General features: G+C 41.8%; 1 protein-coding gene across 1 annotated transcript in view; it reads right to left on the minus strand.

The window, feature by feature from the left end:
• Nucleotides 1–3,062: 3,062 nt before the first annotated feature.
• LOC127051912 (uncharacterized) overlaps nucleotides 3,063–19,524 on the minus strand; it is a 96,617-nt gene continuing 80,155 nt past the window's right edge. Inside the window, exon 2 of the mRNA XM_050954889.1 lies at nucleotides 3,063–3,631. Within this exon, the coding sequence (XP_050810846.1) occupies nucleotides 3,136–3,631 (496 nt within the window). The 3' untranslated portion in view covers nucleotides 3,063–3,135. The remainder of the gene's footprint in view (nucleotides 3,632–19,524) is intronic.

The raw sequence follows: 19,524 nt of genomic DNA on the forward strand, positions 1-19,524 counted from the left end.
ATTGGAAGGTCTTCAGTCCATGGTTCAGAATGCTCCTTTTAGTTGTAAAGCCACCGTCCAGAGAATCAGTCAGGAAAGAGGAAAAATTGAGGTATCTCAGGGATCTTTTATGCCCTTTGCCACGTGCCTGGAAATTTCCTGGCTCAAATTTCCTGGTCACACGAGCATATCACATGTCCTCATATGCTTTGACTCACAGAGGCAGCCATTGCCCATATCTGTGCTGAGGCATCCACAAGAGGGCTTACTGGGTGGTATGCGTTTCTTCTATGGCCCATTGTTAGACTGAAGTGTCCTTACTGGGCTATCAGTCTTAAATAGTCCATTCACAATGGGCTGGCGAGGCTGGATGTAAGCTACCTTGTGGGTGTTGCTCTAGTACCAAACACATTTGAGATATAGATATATAACTAATATTCATAACTTCAGATGTAATGTTGATAAATGGATTTAAACCGTATAATCTTATTTAGCAAATCATAACTTTTCCATTGACTCCTTGCAACAAATCTTGTACAAAGTATGTCATGTAACTATATAACCATGGCAATATTGATGTAAATGGTCATATTTCAATCCTACAGCATCACAGTTATTGTGAGATGTCACATCCTGAATACTTCTATACCAGAGTTATGACCTCTCATGAATCACAAATCATGAATTTGTTTATTATAACATAGGCTTTCAAGGAAAACTGTACATATCATTGTCCCATCTTGATTGTTTTCCTTCCCACCCTTCTGTCAAACCTACATCTCATCACTGAGAAGAATTGACAAGAAATTCAGAAATTCACAACTTTTGTTCTGCAGGCTTGAATACCATGTTTAAACAGCACATCCAATGCACCAGCTAACAGGAGAACTATTTTAATATAGCATGGATCAGGCATGGGTGCTGTTCATCAGAATAGACTCAGGGAAGTTCTCTGGTTTCTCTATGCATGCCATGCAACATTTTGAAATGTCTTGCCATTTCAAGCAGGATTGAGCTAAACACGTATTTCACTTGTAGCTCTGTGCTCAAATGTTGAATTTATACTTCACTTGAGTGAAGATTTTCATTTCCAAAAGGAAGAAATTACTGCTTTTAGTGGTACAAGAAATCTGTGCAAACTCTTGTGTATAAATAATGCTCTTCTATGTAGATAACAGTATAATTTAATTAGCACTGATTTATGCACCAGAGAGAGGAAAGTTTTTCTCACTATGTCATGGAAGAGACCTTCCCAAGGAGAATGGGGTCCCAAAAGGCTTCAGCAAGTGTTCACAAGCCCTTGGCCTCAGAATTGTTAAACATATTTGTTTAATTTTTCTACATATGACAGCAAAATAGCACACATGAATCTCTCAGCACTAAAGAGTCATAGTACTTACAGATGGTAAAGACTTAGATCACTGAGTTCATTCCCCAAAGGGCAGGAGATAATTCCCCCCAACTCCCCTCATGATATAGGGCAGATATTATTACACACATGTGCTGCTCTTTCCCAGAGTTGAAATCATTCATTTGCTATTTTAATAAGCTAAACTACACAGGTGTCTCAGTCTGGAGTTTACAACTTCCTTAAAGAGGGATTAGTTTTCTGGAAAGTTTGGGGATACAACAAATAGAGCATTCCTAGACCAAGTTAGAAAACTTCAGAAAGTGAAATACACAACTTTTTAACATAATGGCTACCTCACGTGGCTCGTTTGCATCCACCTCAAATGCTGCAAAACAAACAAATAAGCCAAGAGACTTCTCTGACAGAGGAAACAAGCAAAATTTCAGGTATACAAGACCTGTATTGTGGAATTTTGTTGGAGAGTATCAAAATCAGTCTTACAATCATAGACTGGTAGGACTGAAGGGACCTCGAGAGATCATTTTGTCAAGTCCTCCACACTCTTTCAGGATTAAGTATGATCTAGACCATCCCTGAAGTGTTTGTGTAACCTGTTCTTAAAAATCTCCAATGGCAGAGATTCCACAACCTTTCTAGGCAATCTATTCCAGTACTTAACTACCCTGACAGTTAGGAAGTTTTTCTAATGTCCAACCTGCACAACCGTTGTTGCAATGTAAGCCCATTGCTTCTAGTCCTATCCTCAGAGGTTAATCAGAACAATTTACCTCCCTCCTCCTTGTTACAAATCTTTTTTGTACTTGAAAACTGTTGTGTCCCCCCTCAGTCTTCTCTTCTCCAGATTAAATAAACCCAGTTTTTTCAATCTTCCCTGATAGGTCATGTTTTCTAGACTTGTAACCACTTTTGTTGCTTTTCTCTGGACTTTTTCTCCAATTTGTCCATATCTTTCCTGAAATGTGGCCCAGAACTGGACACAGAGTAGAGCAGAAGAATTACTTCTCGTGTCTTGCTTACAACACTCCTGCTAAAATATTCCAGAATTACATTTTGCTTTTTTATTTTGCAACAGTGTTGACTCATATTTAGCCTTGTGATCCACTATGACCCCCAAGTCCCTTCCTAGGCAGTTATTTCCCATTTTGTATGTATGCAACTGATTTGATTGTTTCTTGCTAAGTGGCGTACTTTGCATTTGACCTTTACTGAATGTCATTCTATTTACTTCAGGTCATTTCTCCACTTTTTCCAGATAACTTTAATCCCATCCTCCAAAGCACTAGCAATCTCTTCTAGCTTGGTATTGTCTGCAAACTTTATGAGTGTACTGTCTATGTCATTATCTATATAATTGATGAAGATATTGAACAGAACCGGATCCAGAACTGATCCCTGCAGGACCCCACTTGATTGCGAACCATTGACAACTACTGTCTGGGAACAGTTTTCCAATCAATTATGCACTGTTTGGAAAACCAGCAAAGTGTCATACAGCTTTATAGTCACTTTCGTAACACAGAGTCAAACTTTACAGAATGACTGGCTTATTGTGTCAACTGAAGTACACATACTGTCTACTTAGAGAGAACAGCACACAGGCACCATCTACACCTAGAAAATAATGGCATATGGTCTCAGTCATGGACTCTGTCTGCAAATTGCTGAACATAGTTTTGCCCTACCTACACTAATAGACTCATAGACTCATAGACTCTAGCACTGGAAGAGACCTCGAGAGGTCATCGAGTCCAGTCTCCTGCCCTCATGGCAGGACCAAATACTGTCTAGACCATCCCTAATAGACATTTATCTAACCTACTCTTAAATATCTCCAGAGATGGAGATTCCACAACTTCCCTAGGCAATCTATTCCAGTGTTTAACTACCCTGACAGTTAGGAACTTTTTCCTAATGTCCAACCTAAATCTCCCTTGCTGCAGTTTAAGCCCATTGCTTCTTGTTCTATCATTGGAGGCTAAGGTGAACAAGTTTTCTCTCTCCTCCTGATGACACCCTTTTAGATACCTGAAAACTGCTATCATGTCCCCTCTCAGTCTTCTCTTTTCCAAACTAAATAAACCCAATTGTTTCAGCCTTCCTTCATAGGTCATGTTCTCAAGACCTTTAATCATTCTCGTTGCTCTTCTCTGGACCCTCTCCAATTTCTCCACATCTTTCTTGAAATGCAGTGCCCAGAACTGGACACAATACTTCAGTTGAGGCCTAACCAGCGCAGAGTAAAGCGGAAGAATGACTTCTCGTGTCTTGTTTACAACACACCTGTTAATGCATCCCAGAATCACGTTTGCTTTTTTTGCAACATTATCACACTGTTGACTCATATTAAGCTTGTGGTCCACTATAACCCCTAGATCTCTTTCTGCCATACTCCTTCCTAGACAGTCTCTTCCCATTCTGTATGTGTGAAACTGATTGTTCCTTCCTAAGTGGAGCACTTTGCATTTATCTTTATTGAACTTCATCCTGTTTACCTCAGACCATTTCTCCAATTTGTCCAGATCATTTTGAATTTTGACCCTGTCCTCCAAAGCAGTTGCAATCCCTCCCAGTTTGGTATCGTCCCCAAACTTAATAAGCGTACTTTCTATGCCAACATCTAAATCGTTGATGAAGATATTGAACAGAGCCGGTCCCAAAACAGACCCCTGCGGAACCCCACTTGTTATACCTTTCCAGCAGGATTGGGAGCCATTAATAACTACTCTCTGAGTACGATTATCGAGCCAGTTATGCACCCACCTTATAGTAGCCTCATCTAAATTGTACTTTCCTAGTTTATCTATAAGAATATCATGCGAGACCGTATCAAATGCCTTACTAAAGTCTAGGTATATCACATCCACCGCTTCTCCCTTATCCACAAGGCTCGTTATCCTATCAAAGAATGCTATCAGATTAGTTTGACACAATTTGTTCTTTACAAATCCATGCTGGCTATTCCCTAATACCTTACCACCTTCCAAGTGTTTGCAGATGATTTCTTTAATTACTTGCTCCATTATCTTCCCTGGCACAGAGGTTAAACTAACTGGTCTGTAGTTTCCTGGGTTGTTTTTATTTCCCTTTTTATAGATTGGCACTATAGCTGCCCTTTTCCAGTTTTCTGGAATCTCCCCCGTCTCCCATGATTTCCCAAAGATAATAGCTAGAGGCTCAGATACCTCCTCTATTAACTTCTTGAGTATTCTAGGATGCATTTCATCAGGCCCTGGTGACTTGCAGGCATCTAACTTTTCTAAGTGATTTTTTACTTGCTCTTTTTTTATTTTATCTTCTAAACCCACCCTCTTCCTGTAAGCATTCATTATATTAGACATTCCTTCAGACTTCTCAGTGAAGACCGAAACAAAGAAGTCATTAAGCATCTCTGCCATTTCCAAGTCTCCCATTACTGTTTCCCCCTCCTCACTGAGCAGTGGGCCTACCCTGTCCTTGGTCTTCCTCTTGCTTCTAATGTATTGATAAAAAGTCTTCTTGTTTCCCTTTATTCCCATAGCTAGTTTGAGCTCATTTTGTGCCTTGCCTTTCTAATCTTGCCTCTGCATTCCTGTGTTATTTGCCTATATTCGTCCTTTGTAATCTGACTTAGTTTCCATTTTTTATATGACTCCTTTTTATTTTGTAGGTCATGCAAGATCTCGTGGTTAAGCCAAGGTGGTCCTTTGCCACATTTTCTATCTTTCCTAACCATCGGAATAGCTTGCTTTTGGGCCCTTAATAGTGTCCCTTTGAAAAACTGCCAACTCTCCTCAGTTGTTTTTCCCCTCAGTCTTGATTCCCATGGGACCTTACCTATCAGCTCTCTGATCTTACCAAAATCCACCTTCCTGAAATCCATTGTCTCTATTTTGCTGTACTCCCTTCTACCTTTCCTTAGAATTGCAAACTCTATGATTTCATGATCACTTTCACCCAAGCTTCCTTCTACTTTCAAATTCTCAACGAGTTCCTCCCTATTTGTTAAAATCAAGTCTAGAACAGCTTCCCACCAGTAGCTTTTTCAACTTTCTGAAATAAAAAGTTGTCTGCAATGCAGTCCAGGAACTTATTGGATAGTCTGTGCCCCGCAGTGTTATTTTCCCCACATATATCTGGATAGTTGAAGTCCCCCATCACCACCAAATCTTGGGCTTTGGATGATTTTGTTAGTTGTTTGAAAAAAGCCTCATCCACCTCTTCCACCTGATTAGGTGGCCTGTAGTAGACTCCCAGCACGACATCACCTGTGTTTTTTTACCCTTTTAGCCTAACCCAGAGACTCTCAACACTTCCACTTAATTGTCAAACCACTTTCAGCACTGGATGAGGATTTGCCATAATTACCTTTGGAGCTATAGGTACATCAGGAAAATACAGTAGTGGTTCAGTAAAGAGACTGTGTTAAAGTCATATGGCAGACTAGTGCTAAAAGGCATGCTTCTGCAGGAGAGGCCATTGTTTGAATGTGAAATACAGTCATAGACCTGATCATTTGTGGTCATTAAATACCTTGTGCTACAGTTCATAAGAAGAGGGATGGTTAACCTTGATGTCCTGTCCAAAGCTCAGCATGGCTAATTACGCCTCTACTCCAATATAACATGATATAACACAAATTTGGATATAACGAGGTAAAGCAGTGCTCAGGGGGCGGCCTGGGGCTGCGCATTCCGGCGGATCAAAGCAAGTTCGATATAATGCGGTTTCACTAATAATGCTGTAAGATTTTTTGGCTCCCAAGGACAACATTGTATTGGTTGATCGCAGGATGACTATGAGCCGCCAATGTGATATGGCCGTGAAAAAAGCTAATGCGGTTTTAGGATGCATCAGGCGAGGTATTTCCAGCAAAGATAAGGAGGTGTTTGTACCGTTATATAAGGCGCTGGTGAGACCTCACCTGGAATACTGTGTGCAGTTCTGGTCTCCCATGTTTAAGAAGGATGAATTCAAACTGGAACAGGTTCAGAGACGGGCTACTAGGATGATCCGAGGAACGGAAAACTTGTCATATGAAAAGAGGCTCAAAGAGCTTGGCTTGTTTAGTCTAGCCAAAAGAAGGCTGAGGGGGGATATGCTTGATCTTTATAAATATATCAGAGGGATTAATATTAGGGAGGGAGAGGAATTATTTAAGCTTAGTACCAATGTAGATACAAGAACGAATGGGTATAAACTGGACACTAGGAAGTTTAGACTTGAAATTAGATGAGGGTTTCTAACCATTAGAGGAGTGAAGTTCTGGAACAGCCTTCCAAGGGGAGTAGTGGGGGCAAAAGACATATCTGGCTTTAAGACTAAGCTTGATAAGTTTATGGAAGGGATGGTATGATGAGATAGCTTAATTTTGGCAATTGATCTTTGATTACCAGCAGATAAGTATGCCCAGTGGTCGGTGGTGGGATGTGGGATGGGATGGGATCTGAGTTACTGCAGAGAATTCTTTCCTGAGTGCTGGCTGGTGAGTCTTGCCCACATGCTCAGGGTTTAGCTGATCGCCACATTTGGGGTCGGGAAGGAATTTTCCTCCAGGGCAGATTGGCAGAGGCCCTGGAGGTTTTTTGCCTTCCTCTGCAGCGTGGGGCATGGGTCACTTGCTGGTGGATTCTCTGCAGCTTGGAGTCTTCAAACCACAATTTGAAGACTTCAATAACTCAGGCATAGGTTGGGGGTTTGTTATAGAAGTGGATGGGTAGGGTTCTGTGGCCTGCTTTGTGCAAGAGGTCAGACTAGATGATCACATTGGTCCCTTCTGACCCTAAAGTCTATGAGTCTATTTGGGTAGAGGTGTATACACTGCCTACCAAAAAATCTAAACTTCAGTTGGATACATTATTCTTCACTTTGTACTCCTAACTTTAGTAAATACTGTTGCTATGCACAGTTAAGCAGAGTGAGATTTCAGCACGGCATCTGAATTTCACAGATTAATTGAGTGATCCCTGCATGTTGATATATCTGTTTGTAAAATGCTTTGTGATCACTTAAGAGAGGACCTAGACAAATGTCAGTTAATGGTATAGATATATGGTTAGTTTGACATCATTTCTTTTAGAAAAATGAAAGACTGACAGCAAATTTTACAGGCTGCTGCTCAGCCAACGATGGTCTCCAGAATTTGAGCTGAAGTTGTTTTGAACTAGCACACAGTTGCTGAAATTGGCAAGATAAATGCTATTGGAAAAGTCAGATGTTTTTGAACTAAACAAGGCTATTTTGTTTTGGTTTCTCCTGAAGGACAGAACAGCATAATAAAGGAATGCTATTAGTTTGTTTACCTTCTTAACATTCCTTCATCTGTAAAGAGCTACAGCAATCTGATATCCAGTGGAAAACCAATTTTAGCAGCTGATCTAGCCCTATGCTACCATACGGGAGTTGGGGGAATTGATATTCAGCATGCTGCGTTTTGCTCCCAAGCTGGCTGTGCACTCAGCTTCTTGTTAGTCTGCAACAAGCCTTCTGGGCCAATTCAGCAGCAATGCTATATGGGCTCAGGAGGAAAGCTACGTCCAGCTCTCCACTGCTAGAAAGATGGGCCTCTTGACATGAGGCTGTGTGTGAGAGAAAAGAAGCAAAGAATATAATGGTTCAGAACCCTCAGAGCTCTGAGTGAGAGGCTCAAATGTAACAACAGGCTGGTCGTTAGTGTTCTGTGGGAGAAACTTGGGTTTGAATCCCATTCCTTATATTGTAGGTCACTGAGATGTTTGTGTAGCAGATGCTAGTCTCATGGCCTGTTCATTACTGGTCTGTCCTGCCATGCGGGAAACCTGGGTTTGATTTCCAATCCTGGTAGATCATAGCACTGCTAGTTCAGTGGGGCAGAGGGTGAAAACAACCTAATTCCACATTTAAGATTGTTCCAATTACCATAGTAACTGTTTGTTTTTTTCTGTTGCAAGGTCTGGCTTGTTAGCTATTTTTTTAAATTATTAATGTGGCATGTAAATATTTCCCATGATCATCTCTGGTATTTGTAACTTCAATCCCAACCCCTGCGTTATGTTAAGTTGCCAAGAAAGGGTTAGCAGCACTATTATTAAGAGTTCTTTTAAGGACAACTGGGACCTAGAAGCTTTTGTAAAGTTCCTAAAGTAATTTTAAAAAACTGATAAATGCCAGACCTTTTCCCACCTCAATACGTTCCTGTAAATTCAAGTCATTAAAATGCCAAAAGGTCTACTGATTAACAATGACCCCTGCTTATAAACTGCATGAATCTTCAAGAATTCCTATTTGCTGGGGATGCACTTGTGCCAGCCATAACCATGTCTTCAACTGAAAGATGACTAGAGAAATCCCAGGGTTTGTCACACTGTATTTTAATACTAAGGAAGATACTGCATTTCAACATAGGAAACTACAGGATAGGTTTAGGGAATTTCTACTGACTTACATGGCAGGTGTAGCCACACATCAGAGGGCAGAATTTGTCTCTGGCATTTAAAAATATTTAAATGAACTAATAACTAATATAATATACAAGTAATCTTTGAGATGCATTAAGTCAGCCTCTAGGATCTGAAGAGGACCCTTCAGTTTTCAGTAAGCCCCACTCTGAAGAGAAGCTGTATTGATGCAGTTTTGCTGGCATCCTTTTTCCCTCTGTGAGTGTTTCTGGGTTCCTGCACCTTCAATGATAAGGACATCTTTATCCTTAGTCATAGACCTGGCTACCAAGGGCAAAGCCTACAGTATCAATGTTACAAAGAGTAACTTCTCTCAACAGATTAGCCTATAGGGCCTGATTTAGCACTTACTGTGGGTGGAGTGAATTCTATCCACAGTGAATATTCACAATTTGCACGGTGCTGGTTACCCATGAAAGGCACACAACACATTTAATAGAATATCAGGGTTAGAAGGGGCCTCAGGAGGCCATTAGGTCCAACTCCCTGCTCAAAGCAGGACTAATCCCCAACTAAATCATTCCAGCCAGGGCTTTGTCAATCCCAACCTTAAAAACCTCTAAGGAAGGAGATTCTACCCCCTCCCTAGGTAACCCATTCCAGTGCTTCACCACGCTCCTAGTGAAAAAGTTTTTCCTAATATCCAACCTAAGCCTCACCCACTGCAACTCCTTGTTCTGTCATCTGGTACCACTAAGAACAGTCTAGATCCATCCTCTTTGGAACCCCTGTCATAAACAGATAGCTAAGGGTTAATGTCTCTTTCACCTGAAGCACCTGACCAGAGGACCAATCAGGAAACCGGATTTTTTCAACTTTGGGTGGAGGGAATAGTGTGTCTGAGTCTTTGGTCTGCCTGCCTGCTTTCTCTGAGCTTTGGAGAAGTAGTTCTACTTTCTAATCTTCTGTTTCTAAGTGTAAGGACAAAGAGATCAGATAGTAAGTTATATGGTTTCTTTTCTTTGGTATTTGCATGGATATAAGTGCTGGAGTGCTTTGATTTGTCTTCTTTTTGAATAAGGCTGTTTATTCAATATTCTTTTAAGCAATTGACCCTGTATTGTATCATCTTAATACAGAGATAACATTTGTATGTATTTTTCTTTCTTTTTATATAAAGCTTTCTTTTAAGACCTGTTGGAGTTTTTCTTTACTTCAGGGAAATTGAGTCTGTACTCACCAGGGAATTGGTGGGAGGAAGAAATCAAGGGGAGATCTGTGTGTTGGATTGCTAGCCTGATTTTGCATTCCCTCTGGGGGAATAGGAAAGTACTTTTTGTTTCCAGGATTGGGAACAGAGAGGGGGAGTCTCTCTGTGTAGTTTCACAGAGCTTGTGTCTGTGTATCTCTCCAGGAGCACCTGGAGGGGGGAAGGGAAAAAGGTTTATTTCCCTTTGTTGTGAGACTCAAGGGATTTGGGTCTTGGGGTCCCAGGGAAGGTTTTTCAGGGGGACCAGAGTGCCCCAAAACACTCTAATTTTTTGGGTGGTGGCAGCAGGTACCAGGTCCAAGCTGGTAACTAAGCTTGGAGGTTTTCATACTAACCCCCATATTTTGGACGCTAAGGTCCAAATCTGGGACTAAGGTTATGATAACCCCCCTTCAGGTAGTTGAAAGCAGCTATCAAATCCCCCCTCATTCTTCTCTTCTGCAGACTAAATAATCCCAGTTCCCTCAATCTCTTCTTGTAAATCATGTGTTCCAACCCCCTAAACATTTTTGTTGCCATCTGCTGGACCCTTTCCAACTTTTCCACATCCTTCTTGTAGTGTGGGGCCCCAAACTGGACACAGTACTCCTTCTTGTCCACTGTAACCCCTAGGTCCTTTTCTGCAGAACTACTGCCTAGTCACCCAGTCCCTAGTCTGTAGCAGTGCATGGGATTCTTCCATCCTAATTGCAGGACTCTGCACTTGTCCTTGTTGAATCTCATCAGATTTCTTTTGGCCTAATCCTCTAATTTGTCTAGGTCCATCTGTATCCTATCCCTACCTGCCAGCATATCTACCACTCCTCCCAGTTTAGTGTCATCTACAAACTTGCTGAGGGTGCAATCCATGCCATCCTCCAGGTCATTAATGAAGATATTGAACAAAACCGTCCCAAAGACCGACCCTTGGGGCACTCTGCTTGATACCGGCTGCCAGCTAGACATGGAACCATTGATCACTACCCATTGAGCCTGATAATCTATCCAGTTCTCTATCCACCTTATAGTCCATTCATCCAGCCCATGCTTCTTTAACTTGCTGGCAAGAATACTGTGGGAGACGGTATCAAAGGCTTTGCTAAAGTCAAGGAATAACATGTCCACTGCTTTTTCCCTCATCCACAGAGCCAGTTATCTCATCATAGAAGGCAATTAGGTTAGTTAGGCATGACTTGCCCTTGGTGAATCCATGCTGACTGTTTCTGATCACTTTCCTCTCCTCTAAGTGCTTCAAAATTGATTCCTTGAGGACCTGCTCCATGATTTTTCCAGGGACTGAGGTGAGGCTGACTGGCCCGTAGTTTCCCAGAGCCTCCTTCTTCCCTTTTTTAAAGGTGGGCACTACAGTAGCCTTTTTCCAGTCATCCGGGACCATTTATATTCCCTGACTGAGTGTCTTGTAACTAACCCTATTAATAAAAAGACATTTGATAGTCCTTTAATTATGAATGACACTTTCCTCTGAGAGGTACACCTAACTTCATCAAATGGCAGAAATAAGATTGTAGTCATGGCTCCATTCTAAAGACGGCTGCTCAGGCCCTAATTTGAAGTGGTCTCTTGGCCTATTGGGAGGAGATGTAATTTTGTACTGTACAGGGTTATTGCAAATGTCTTAGTCCCCTCTACAAGAACCTCTGAGAATGGGCTGAGTAACCAGTACGCATTCTCTTTCTCTTCCAGATTTTCACACGCTCAAAGAAGCAAAATGCAATCACTTTACCTAACAGCTGAAAAGTTGGAGGAGGGGAAAGTCCAATGATCACAAGATGAGACTGTTCCATCAGCAGCAGCCAGATCTGAATCAGGAAAGCCATGGCACAGGATCAAGAATGCAAAGCTTGGAGAGGAAAAACAGTGGACTGGGGAGGATCGGATAGGTCACTAGGTGTGTGTGCGTGTGCGTGCGTGCGTGCGTGTGTGTGTGTGTGAAAGAGAGAAAGCATATGATAGGAGAATAGTAGGTGGAGATCAAACAGTACTCATTTTCTTATTCCAGAGATTCACGTGCAACAATAAAATGGCCTTTGCGTGTACTAAAATTTGTTTTGGGTTTCGAAATAACTTCCAGGTGATGATGCAATTAGACTCAAATGCATCAACGTTTCCTCTGTTAAATGATTCTCCTCTTCTCAGCAGATCTGAGCTGAGAACAGTGAGAACTGAGCTGAGAACTGAATCTGCTCATTGTTTGGGAAAGCTCAAAGCTGGGCCTTTTGGGCTGAGGCCCATCTCTCATCTGTTACGATTTTAAGAGATGATACAGCAAATATGCAGCATTTGTTCTTTTACTTCTTTTAGGGTTTTTAGAGATTTGAGCATTCTTATTGTAGCTTGGAAATAATATAATGGAGAGGACAACATAATAAGAGAAGAAGAATGGTCATTTTGTATGGAAACCTCAAAGACTGGGAGTATACCAATTATTTGGAGCCTCCTAAAGGGTAAGGATGTCATGGATGTCAAGGCAAAGCGCTTGTGGTTATTCATGACACAATCATAAAAAACCCTTGAGGAAGTGCAGAGACAAACACCACTTCCTCAGTGAATTTTACCATGCTAAACTGCCTCTTCTAAATCCCTGACTTGTTTCTTTCAAAAGGGACAGTGTTAAAAAGCACAAAAAAAAAAAAAGACAGTCTCTGGTTTAAGAATTCCAATATGCTAACACTAAACGTCTGACTGGGGAAATAGAAACAAATTCTTTTTAGGTTTTTTGTTTCCAAATATGTCAGTTCAGCAAACAAAGTTTAAAGGACCGCTCTTGGCCAGACTATTTATTTGGTTTTTCAATCAGATGAAGAGCTGTATATGCTACAGTGAGTACACTGGAGCACCTCATAAAGATAGGTGATGTCACAGCCTCTTCTGTGACAATAGTCTGTGAAGAATGCATGTGCTAAGGAATGCATTTGTCACCTAGCAACAGCCATGGGTAATCCATCAAAGTTCTGGTACAATGCTGCAAGTGAAAGGCACTTTGGTTAGTTTGCCTTGGGTAATTCAGGGGGTTGTCAGCTGTTGCACCCATTGCAACTTATATCTTTCCCTTGATGTGAGGTTAATTTGCAGTAGCCTATGCAAGAAAGCAGGAGCCTCAGCTGATGTAAATTGAAGTCAATGGTGTAGCCTAATCAAGAAGAAAGCAGAGAGGAAAAACAGAAAAATAGCCTAAAAACATGCCCCCCTGCAAATTTTGAAACCAGAGGGTCTCTGTTATGTGCTGCACTGGCATTATGATGAATTACACTAGCTAAGGGTCTGGCCCAAATGTTTTGGTGACACAGATTCTGCGTCACTCAAACTCTTTCTTAAAAAGGTAAGAATGCATAAATAAGCAAATACAGATCCTGTGAGATTTACAAGAACATTATATGTTCACTTGTAATTACATTCAGATGCAGAATTCTAAGTACAATAGCTAAAAATGGTCTTATTTCACTTATATTTTGCTAATGTTTCTGCACAGTAAATATTGCATTTACGCTGTAGTCCTCTTGCATTATAAAGATTCTATATTGCCCTTTACTGAGTTTGTTTTTGTGTTTGTAATATAAATCTGCAAAGCTCCATTGACTTCAATAGAACAAAACTGATTTACACCAAATGTGGATTTGACCCAGTGGATTCTGCTTATATACAGGCATGGAATAACCCCTTCAGCTGCAGATAAGTAGCGTATGCTCTTACTGGAAGGTAGACATTTAAGACCAGCACAAGAACTATCCACTTACACATTATTTTAACAGACTTATGCAGTGGCTAGGTCTTGCACTGGATCTCTGCCTAGGGTGGATTTCACGTGTGGGGAATAAGAAGCAAGAACAGATGGGCTTTTAATAATAAAGGTCCTGTTTTTCATGACAATACATCAGTAATAAATGATGAGTGGAAAAACTCCCCCAGACAATTTTTGAAGCATAAGGAGAATTTATTATTTATAGAAAGTTTTTCATAGTTGTTTTATTTCCTTCATGAGATGTCACATGCATTTAAAAATTCAGAGAAATTGGAACAGTTTCTTTTTGGCTTCAGCCAACTTCACTTGTTCTGCAGTGACCTGGCTCTTAATTGATCATTTTGTTTGCTATATGGCATGTTTGGCAGCAATCTAATTACAGCAAAGAATTAGGACAGTGTGGATCATAGAATATTAGAGTTAGAAGAGACCTCAGAAGGTCATCTAGTCCAACTCCCTGCTCAAAACAGGACCAACATCAACTAAATCATCCCAGCCAGGGCTTTGTCAAGCTGGGCCTTAAAAACTTCTAAGGAAGGAGATTCCACCACTTCCCTAGGTAACCCATTCCAGTGCTTCATCACCCTCCTAGTGAAATAGTGTTTCCTAATATCCAACCTAGAGCTCCCCCACTGCAACTTGAGACCATTGCTTCTTGTTCTGTCATCTGCCACCACTGAGAACAGCCTAGCTCCATCCACTTTGGAACTCTCCTTCAGGTAGCCAAAGGCTGCTATCAAATCCACCCTCACTCTTCTCTTCTGCAGACTAAATAAGCTCAGTTTTCTCAGTCTCTTCTCATAAGTCATGTGTCCCAGCCTCCTAATTATTTTCATTGCCCTCTCCTGGACTCTCTCCAGTTTGTCCACATCCCTTCTGTAGTGGGGAGCCCAAAACTGGACACAGTACTCCAGATGTGGCCTCACCAGTGCCGGATAGAGGGGGAAAATTACTTCCCTCAATCTGCTGGCAATGCTCCTACTAATACAGCCCACTATGTCATTGGTCTTCTTTGCAACAAGGGCACACTGCTGACTCATATCCAGTTTCTCATCCACTGTAATCCCCAGGTCTTTTTCTGCAGAACTGCTGCTTAGCCAGTGGGTCCCCAGCCTGTAGCAGTGCATGGGATTCTTCCTTCCAAAGTGCAGGACTCTGCACTTGTCCTTGTTGAACCTCATCAGCCTTTCTTTTGGTCCAATCCTCCTTTTTGTCTAGGTCACTCAGGACCCTATCCCTACCCTCCAGCATATCAACCTCTCCCCCTAGCTTAGTGTCATCTGCAAACTTGCTGTGGGTGCAGTTCATCCCATCATCCAGATCATTAATAAAGATGTTGAACAAAACTAGCCCCAGGACCGAACCTTGGAGCACTCCGTTTGATACCGGCTGCCAACTAGACATCTAGGATGTAGGTATCTGATACGGTTTCAGTGCCTGTACTCCTTCAAAAAACTGATTACTACCAAAACCTCTGTAGCTGCCTCAGAAAGGCTAGTCAAATGGAGCATATTTTGTATGACTCTAAACAAATTGTAAATAAACAGTGCTCAGCTGTGTTTTTACCTAATTTTACAAAACGTGTCTCTTTTTGTAAATCTGTTCTTTCCTGTCTGTCTCATTGACTGAGATCCCCATGCTTAGACTGAGAATGGGATGAGGCTGGAGGATAGTTTAATATGTTCCATTCTTTTAAATTCTGTTTAGGTCAGTGGTTCTCAAACTTCTATACTGGTGACTCCTTTCACATAGCAAGCCTCAGAGTGTTACCTTATAAATTAAAAACACTTTTTTTATATTTAACCCCATTATAAATGCTGGAGGCAAAGCGGGGTTTGGGGTGGAGGCTGACAGCTCACAACCGCACCCATGTAATAACCTCACGACCTCCAGTTTAAGAATCCCTGGTTTAGATATTGGAAACATTTTTGTTCTTTTACACTGATGGAGCCAAGGTTTGAAAAGTGGTCAATGAATTGGCACTCACAATTTTTCACTTATAGCTATAGCTCTGTGCACAGAACCATGCATTTGGATGTACAAATACCATCAGCACATAAAACTCAGGTAGTTGGAATTAACCTATATGCATGAGCACATATTATTTGTATATGCAAAAAACTGAATTTGTGACTGCAAAAATGTAACATGCTCTCACAGTATTCTATCGCCAATCTGAACCTTAGAGTCCAAAAAATTGGGGTACCAGCATGAATTCCTCTAAGCTTAATTACCTGCTTAGATCTGATACGCTGCCACCAACCAGGAATGCCAGTGCCTGGTACACTCAGGTCCCCCCCAAACCTTGCCCGGGGACCCCCAAGACCCAGACCCTCTGGATCTTAACACAAGGAAAGTAAATCCTTTCCCTCACCGTGCCTCTCCTAGGCTTTCCCTCCTGGGTTACCCTAGGAGATCACCGTGATTCAAACTCCTTGAATCACAACACAGAGAAATCAGGTTGGTTCCCCACCCCTTCTCTCCCCCTCCCTGGGTTATCCCGGAGAGACAGACAGATTCAAGCTCCGTGAATCTAAACAAAGGGATTCCCCCTTCTCCCCTCCCTTCCCCTTCCCTGTTAAGTACAGACTCAATTTCCTTGAGCCTCAACAAGGGGAAAAAATCAAACAGGTCTTAAAAAGCAAAACTTTTAATAAAAAGAAAGAAAGAAAGTAAAAGTTATCTCTGTAATTTAGATGATAAAAGTTACAGGGTCTTTCAGCTTATAGACACTAGAAAGAAGCCTCCCCCCAGCAATATGCAATTTAAAATACTTCCAGCAAACTACACATTTGCAAATACAGAAAACAATCAAAAGACTATAACCGCCGGCTCTACTTAATACTCACTATTCTGAATATATAAGAGACTGTAGCAGGGAGATTGGCAAGAAACCTGGTTGCACGTCTAGTCCCTTCCAGGACCCAGAGAGAACAAAGCAAAGCCTAAAAACACAAACAAAGGCTTCCCTCCACCGAGATTTGAAAGTATCTTGTTTCCTGATTGGTCCTCTGGTCAGGTGTCCGGTTCACTGTTTGTTAACCCTTTACAGGTAAAAGAGACATTAACCCTTAACTATCTGTTTATGACACATGCAAAACCATAGGTGCAATTTAGTGACCAGGTTGAAGTCTAGTAAAAGTATAGGCCTGGATCCACAAAGGGACATAGGCATTGTAATGCTTAGTGTTGAGGCACCTAAGTTTCAGGTGACTAAAATCATAGGCCCAACACAGCAATTCACAAAGCCTGAATTAGGCACCTGCATTCCCTATAAAATCAACTGGGATAGACAAGCACCTTCAAGTATGAGCCACAAAAATCAACATGATAGTTAGGGAGCTGCCTAAATTAGCCAATAGGAGATGCTGATGAAAGGGGTATGTTCTAAGCTCCACCCATTTCTTGGGGATAAGCACCTATGTCTGAGCTGTTTGAGGACTGGGAATCTGCCTCCAGGAGTCAGGTGGCTAAGTTGCTTCTCGTGGGAATGAATTAGGCACCTGCCTTGCTCCACACAAAATGGCCAGAGAAAGAGGTGGTGTAGGTGGTGTTGGTGCCCGTGGTGACTACCTTTATACATTTTAGCCCAGTAGTTAGAGCACTCACCTGGGATATGGGAAACCCAGGTTCAATTCCCTCCTCTCTCTGTGGGAGACCCAGTTCAAATCCTTGCAGGTGAGTGCTTTAACCACAGAGCAAGGCAATATTCCAATGTGAGTCTCCCTCCATCTTTCCTTTTGAAGGTGTTCCACTGTGGATAAATAATGAACGAGTGACTGGCGCAGGGGTACCGGACTTGGGTCTAACACTTCCCATGACTAGACTACAGCGTCATTCTTCCTCTCTGGTCCAATGACTCTTTCAGATTTATCTACAGGGGAACACCTTTAACATCCCCATAGCTCAATGGCTAGAATGCTCTCCTGAGAAGTGGGTGGCCCCTGTTTAAATCCCTTCCCCTACTCTGGCAGGGAATTGAACTTGAGTCTCCCAGATGAGTGATCTTACCACTGGTCTAGGCATCACTGCCAGAATTTGAATGGGACCTGATCTGCTAGGTATCCTCTGAGAACACCTACCAGATTGGGTCCCATATGTGACACAGGCAGAGGCGCCCCTGTCTTCCCCTGGCTCATGAATCTGGGGCTTAGATGGGAGATAGATGTCTGGATGCCTTAGTGAGGCAGCAGTGCACAAGCCCAGAGACAGAAACATAGGAGTTTGAGAGAGCTTTTACCCTGAAAACTAGGTACAGGGTTTGGTGGGAGTCTTATAGATCACTCTAAAGCCTAAAACTGGGACTTACCCACAAAGGTTTTTAGGTGAAACTGTGAAAAAAATAAAAAGCTTCTTAGGGTTTTGTGGACTCTTCCCTTTCCCCTTCTTAATCCCCACTTAAACCCAATCTAAGTAACTAGCATGTGGCATGATCTGCATCTGGACCAGTACTGCCACACATACAATACAGCAGTGCACATCCAGTGCATAGATGCTTCTATTTTTATTTGTGTAGCTACATAGAAAGTAGGCAGAATTTTAAGAGAAGGAGGAGGGGCAGGGAGAGTTATATACAGACATACAGGGGAAAAAAGACCGAAATCCATTGATTCGGTGGCAGTTAATTTGGTGGTCCTTACTGCTCTTTGTCAGGGTTCTCGTCTAGGTTGTGTGTTTCATGGACAAACTGTTACTGTGAGGGAATGTCTAGTTCTTGCTCATCTACTAAGCCTACAATTATTTATGTATTTTATTCAAGTGTTCTGGATACAGATGTAGTTTATTGAAATGAAAATGTGAACACTTTGCTCTTTGGAGTTGAGAGATCTCTAGTTTCCTTGTAGAAATGTTAGCTATTGAAATAGTTTGTTAGCTCTTCTTAGAGCAATTATTTGTGATATCTCACTGAATGGTCTCTGTTTCCTGCAGCAACAGGACATTAGGGATAGCTTTCTATTTATTTATTTTTTTTCCTGACAGAAGCATGCCATTATTGCAACAGGATTCTGTCCTTCTCTGAATTGACACGGTATGGTCCTCTTCTTCAGCAATTTATTCTCAAGACAGACTGGATTGCAAGCATGGTAGATCATGATATAGATTATATTCACCCTGAAACTGGGAGCATGACTCCCAGCCTGGGTAGACAGACACGCTAGTTCGAGCAGTGTGGACGCTGAAGCACAGGCTAGTTTCCCAAGCACAACCCTGCCTGCCCCGTTGGGGCCATACTTGGGTGGCTAGGTATGCTGCAACCTCTGTCACAGTGTCCACACTGTTATTTTTAGCATGCTAGCTCAAGCAGAGGTAATATCTACCTGCCTGGGCTGGGAGACATGCTTCCAGCTGCAGTGTAGGCATAGTCATACATACAGGCATGTCTATACCCATACAGTCTATGTGCTGTTTTGAACAGTTTTTTGTATGTAATCATGTTACGGTTACAAAATAAAACACTTAAAAGTTAGGAAGCGTCAGGATTAAGGTTGCCTGTGCAACTGTCCCCGTCTGCACATGCATTAGGATACTGTCTCCAATCACATGATTTGCTTCTTTTTTTTTTTCTTCTTTTTTGCACAGAACCCAGGATGAATCTAAAGAAAAAGGATAGGGAAATGTCAGTTTTAAACTAATGTGCTGAATCCCCCTCTTAGGCTGACAACCGGGGACAATCAACATATATGGTTAGAGTAGCTGGGAATTTTCAAAATTCCCAATGTAGATCCTTTTTAAATGCTCCTTTATTGTGGTGGCCATCCCTCTAAGCTTCCTAAAGTGATAAACACAAATAGATATTCCTGACTTGGAAGCT

The sequence above is a fragment of the Gopherus flavomarginatus genome, chromosome 5, assembly GCF_025201925.1.
Source record: "Gopherus flavomarginatus isolate rGopFla2 chromosome 5, rGopFla2.mat.asm, whole genome shotgun sequence".
NCBI lineage: Eukaryota > Metazoa > Chordata > Testudines > Testudinidae > Gopherus > Gopherus flavomarginatus.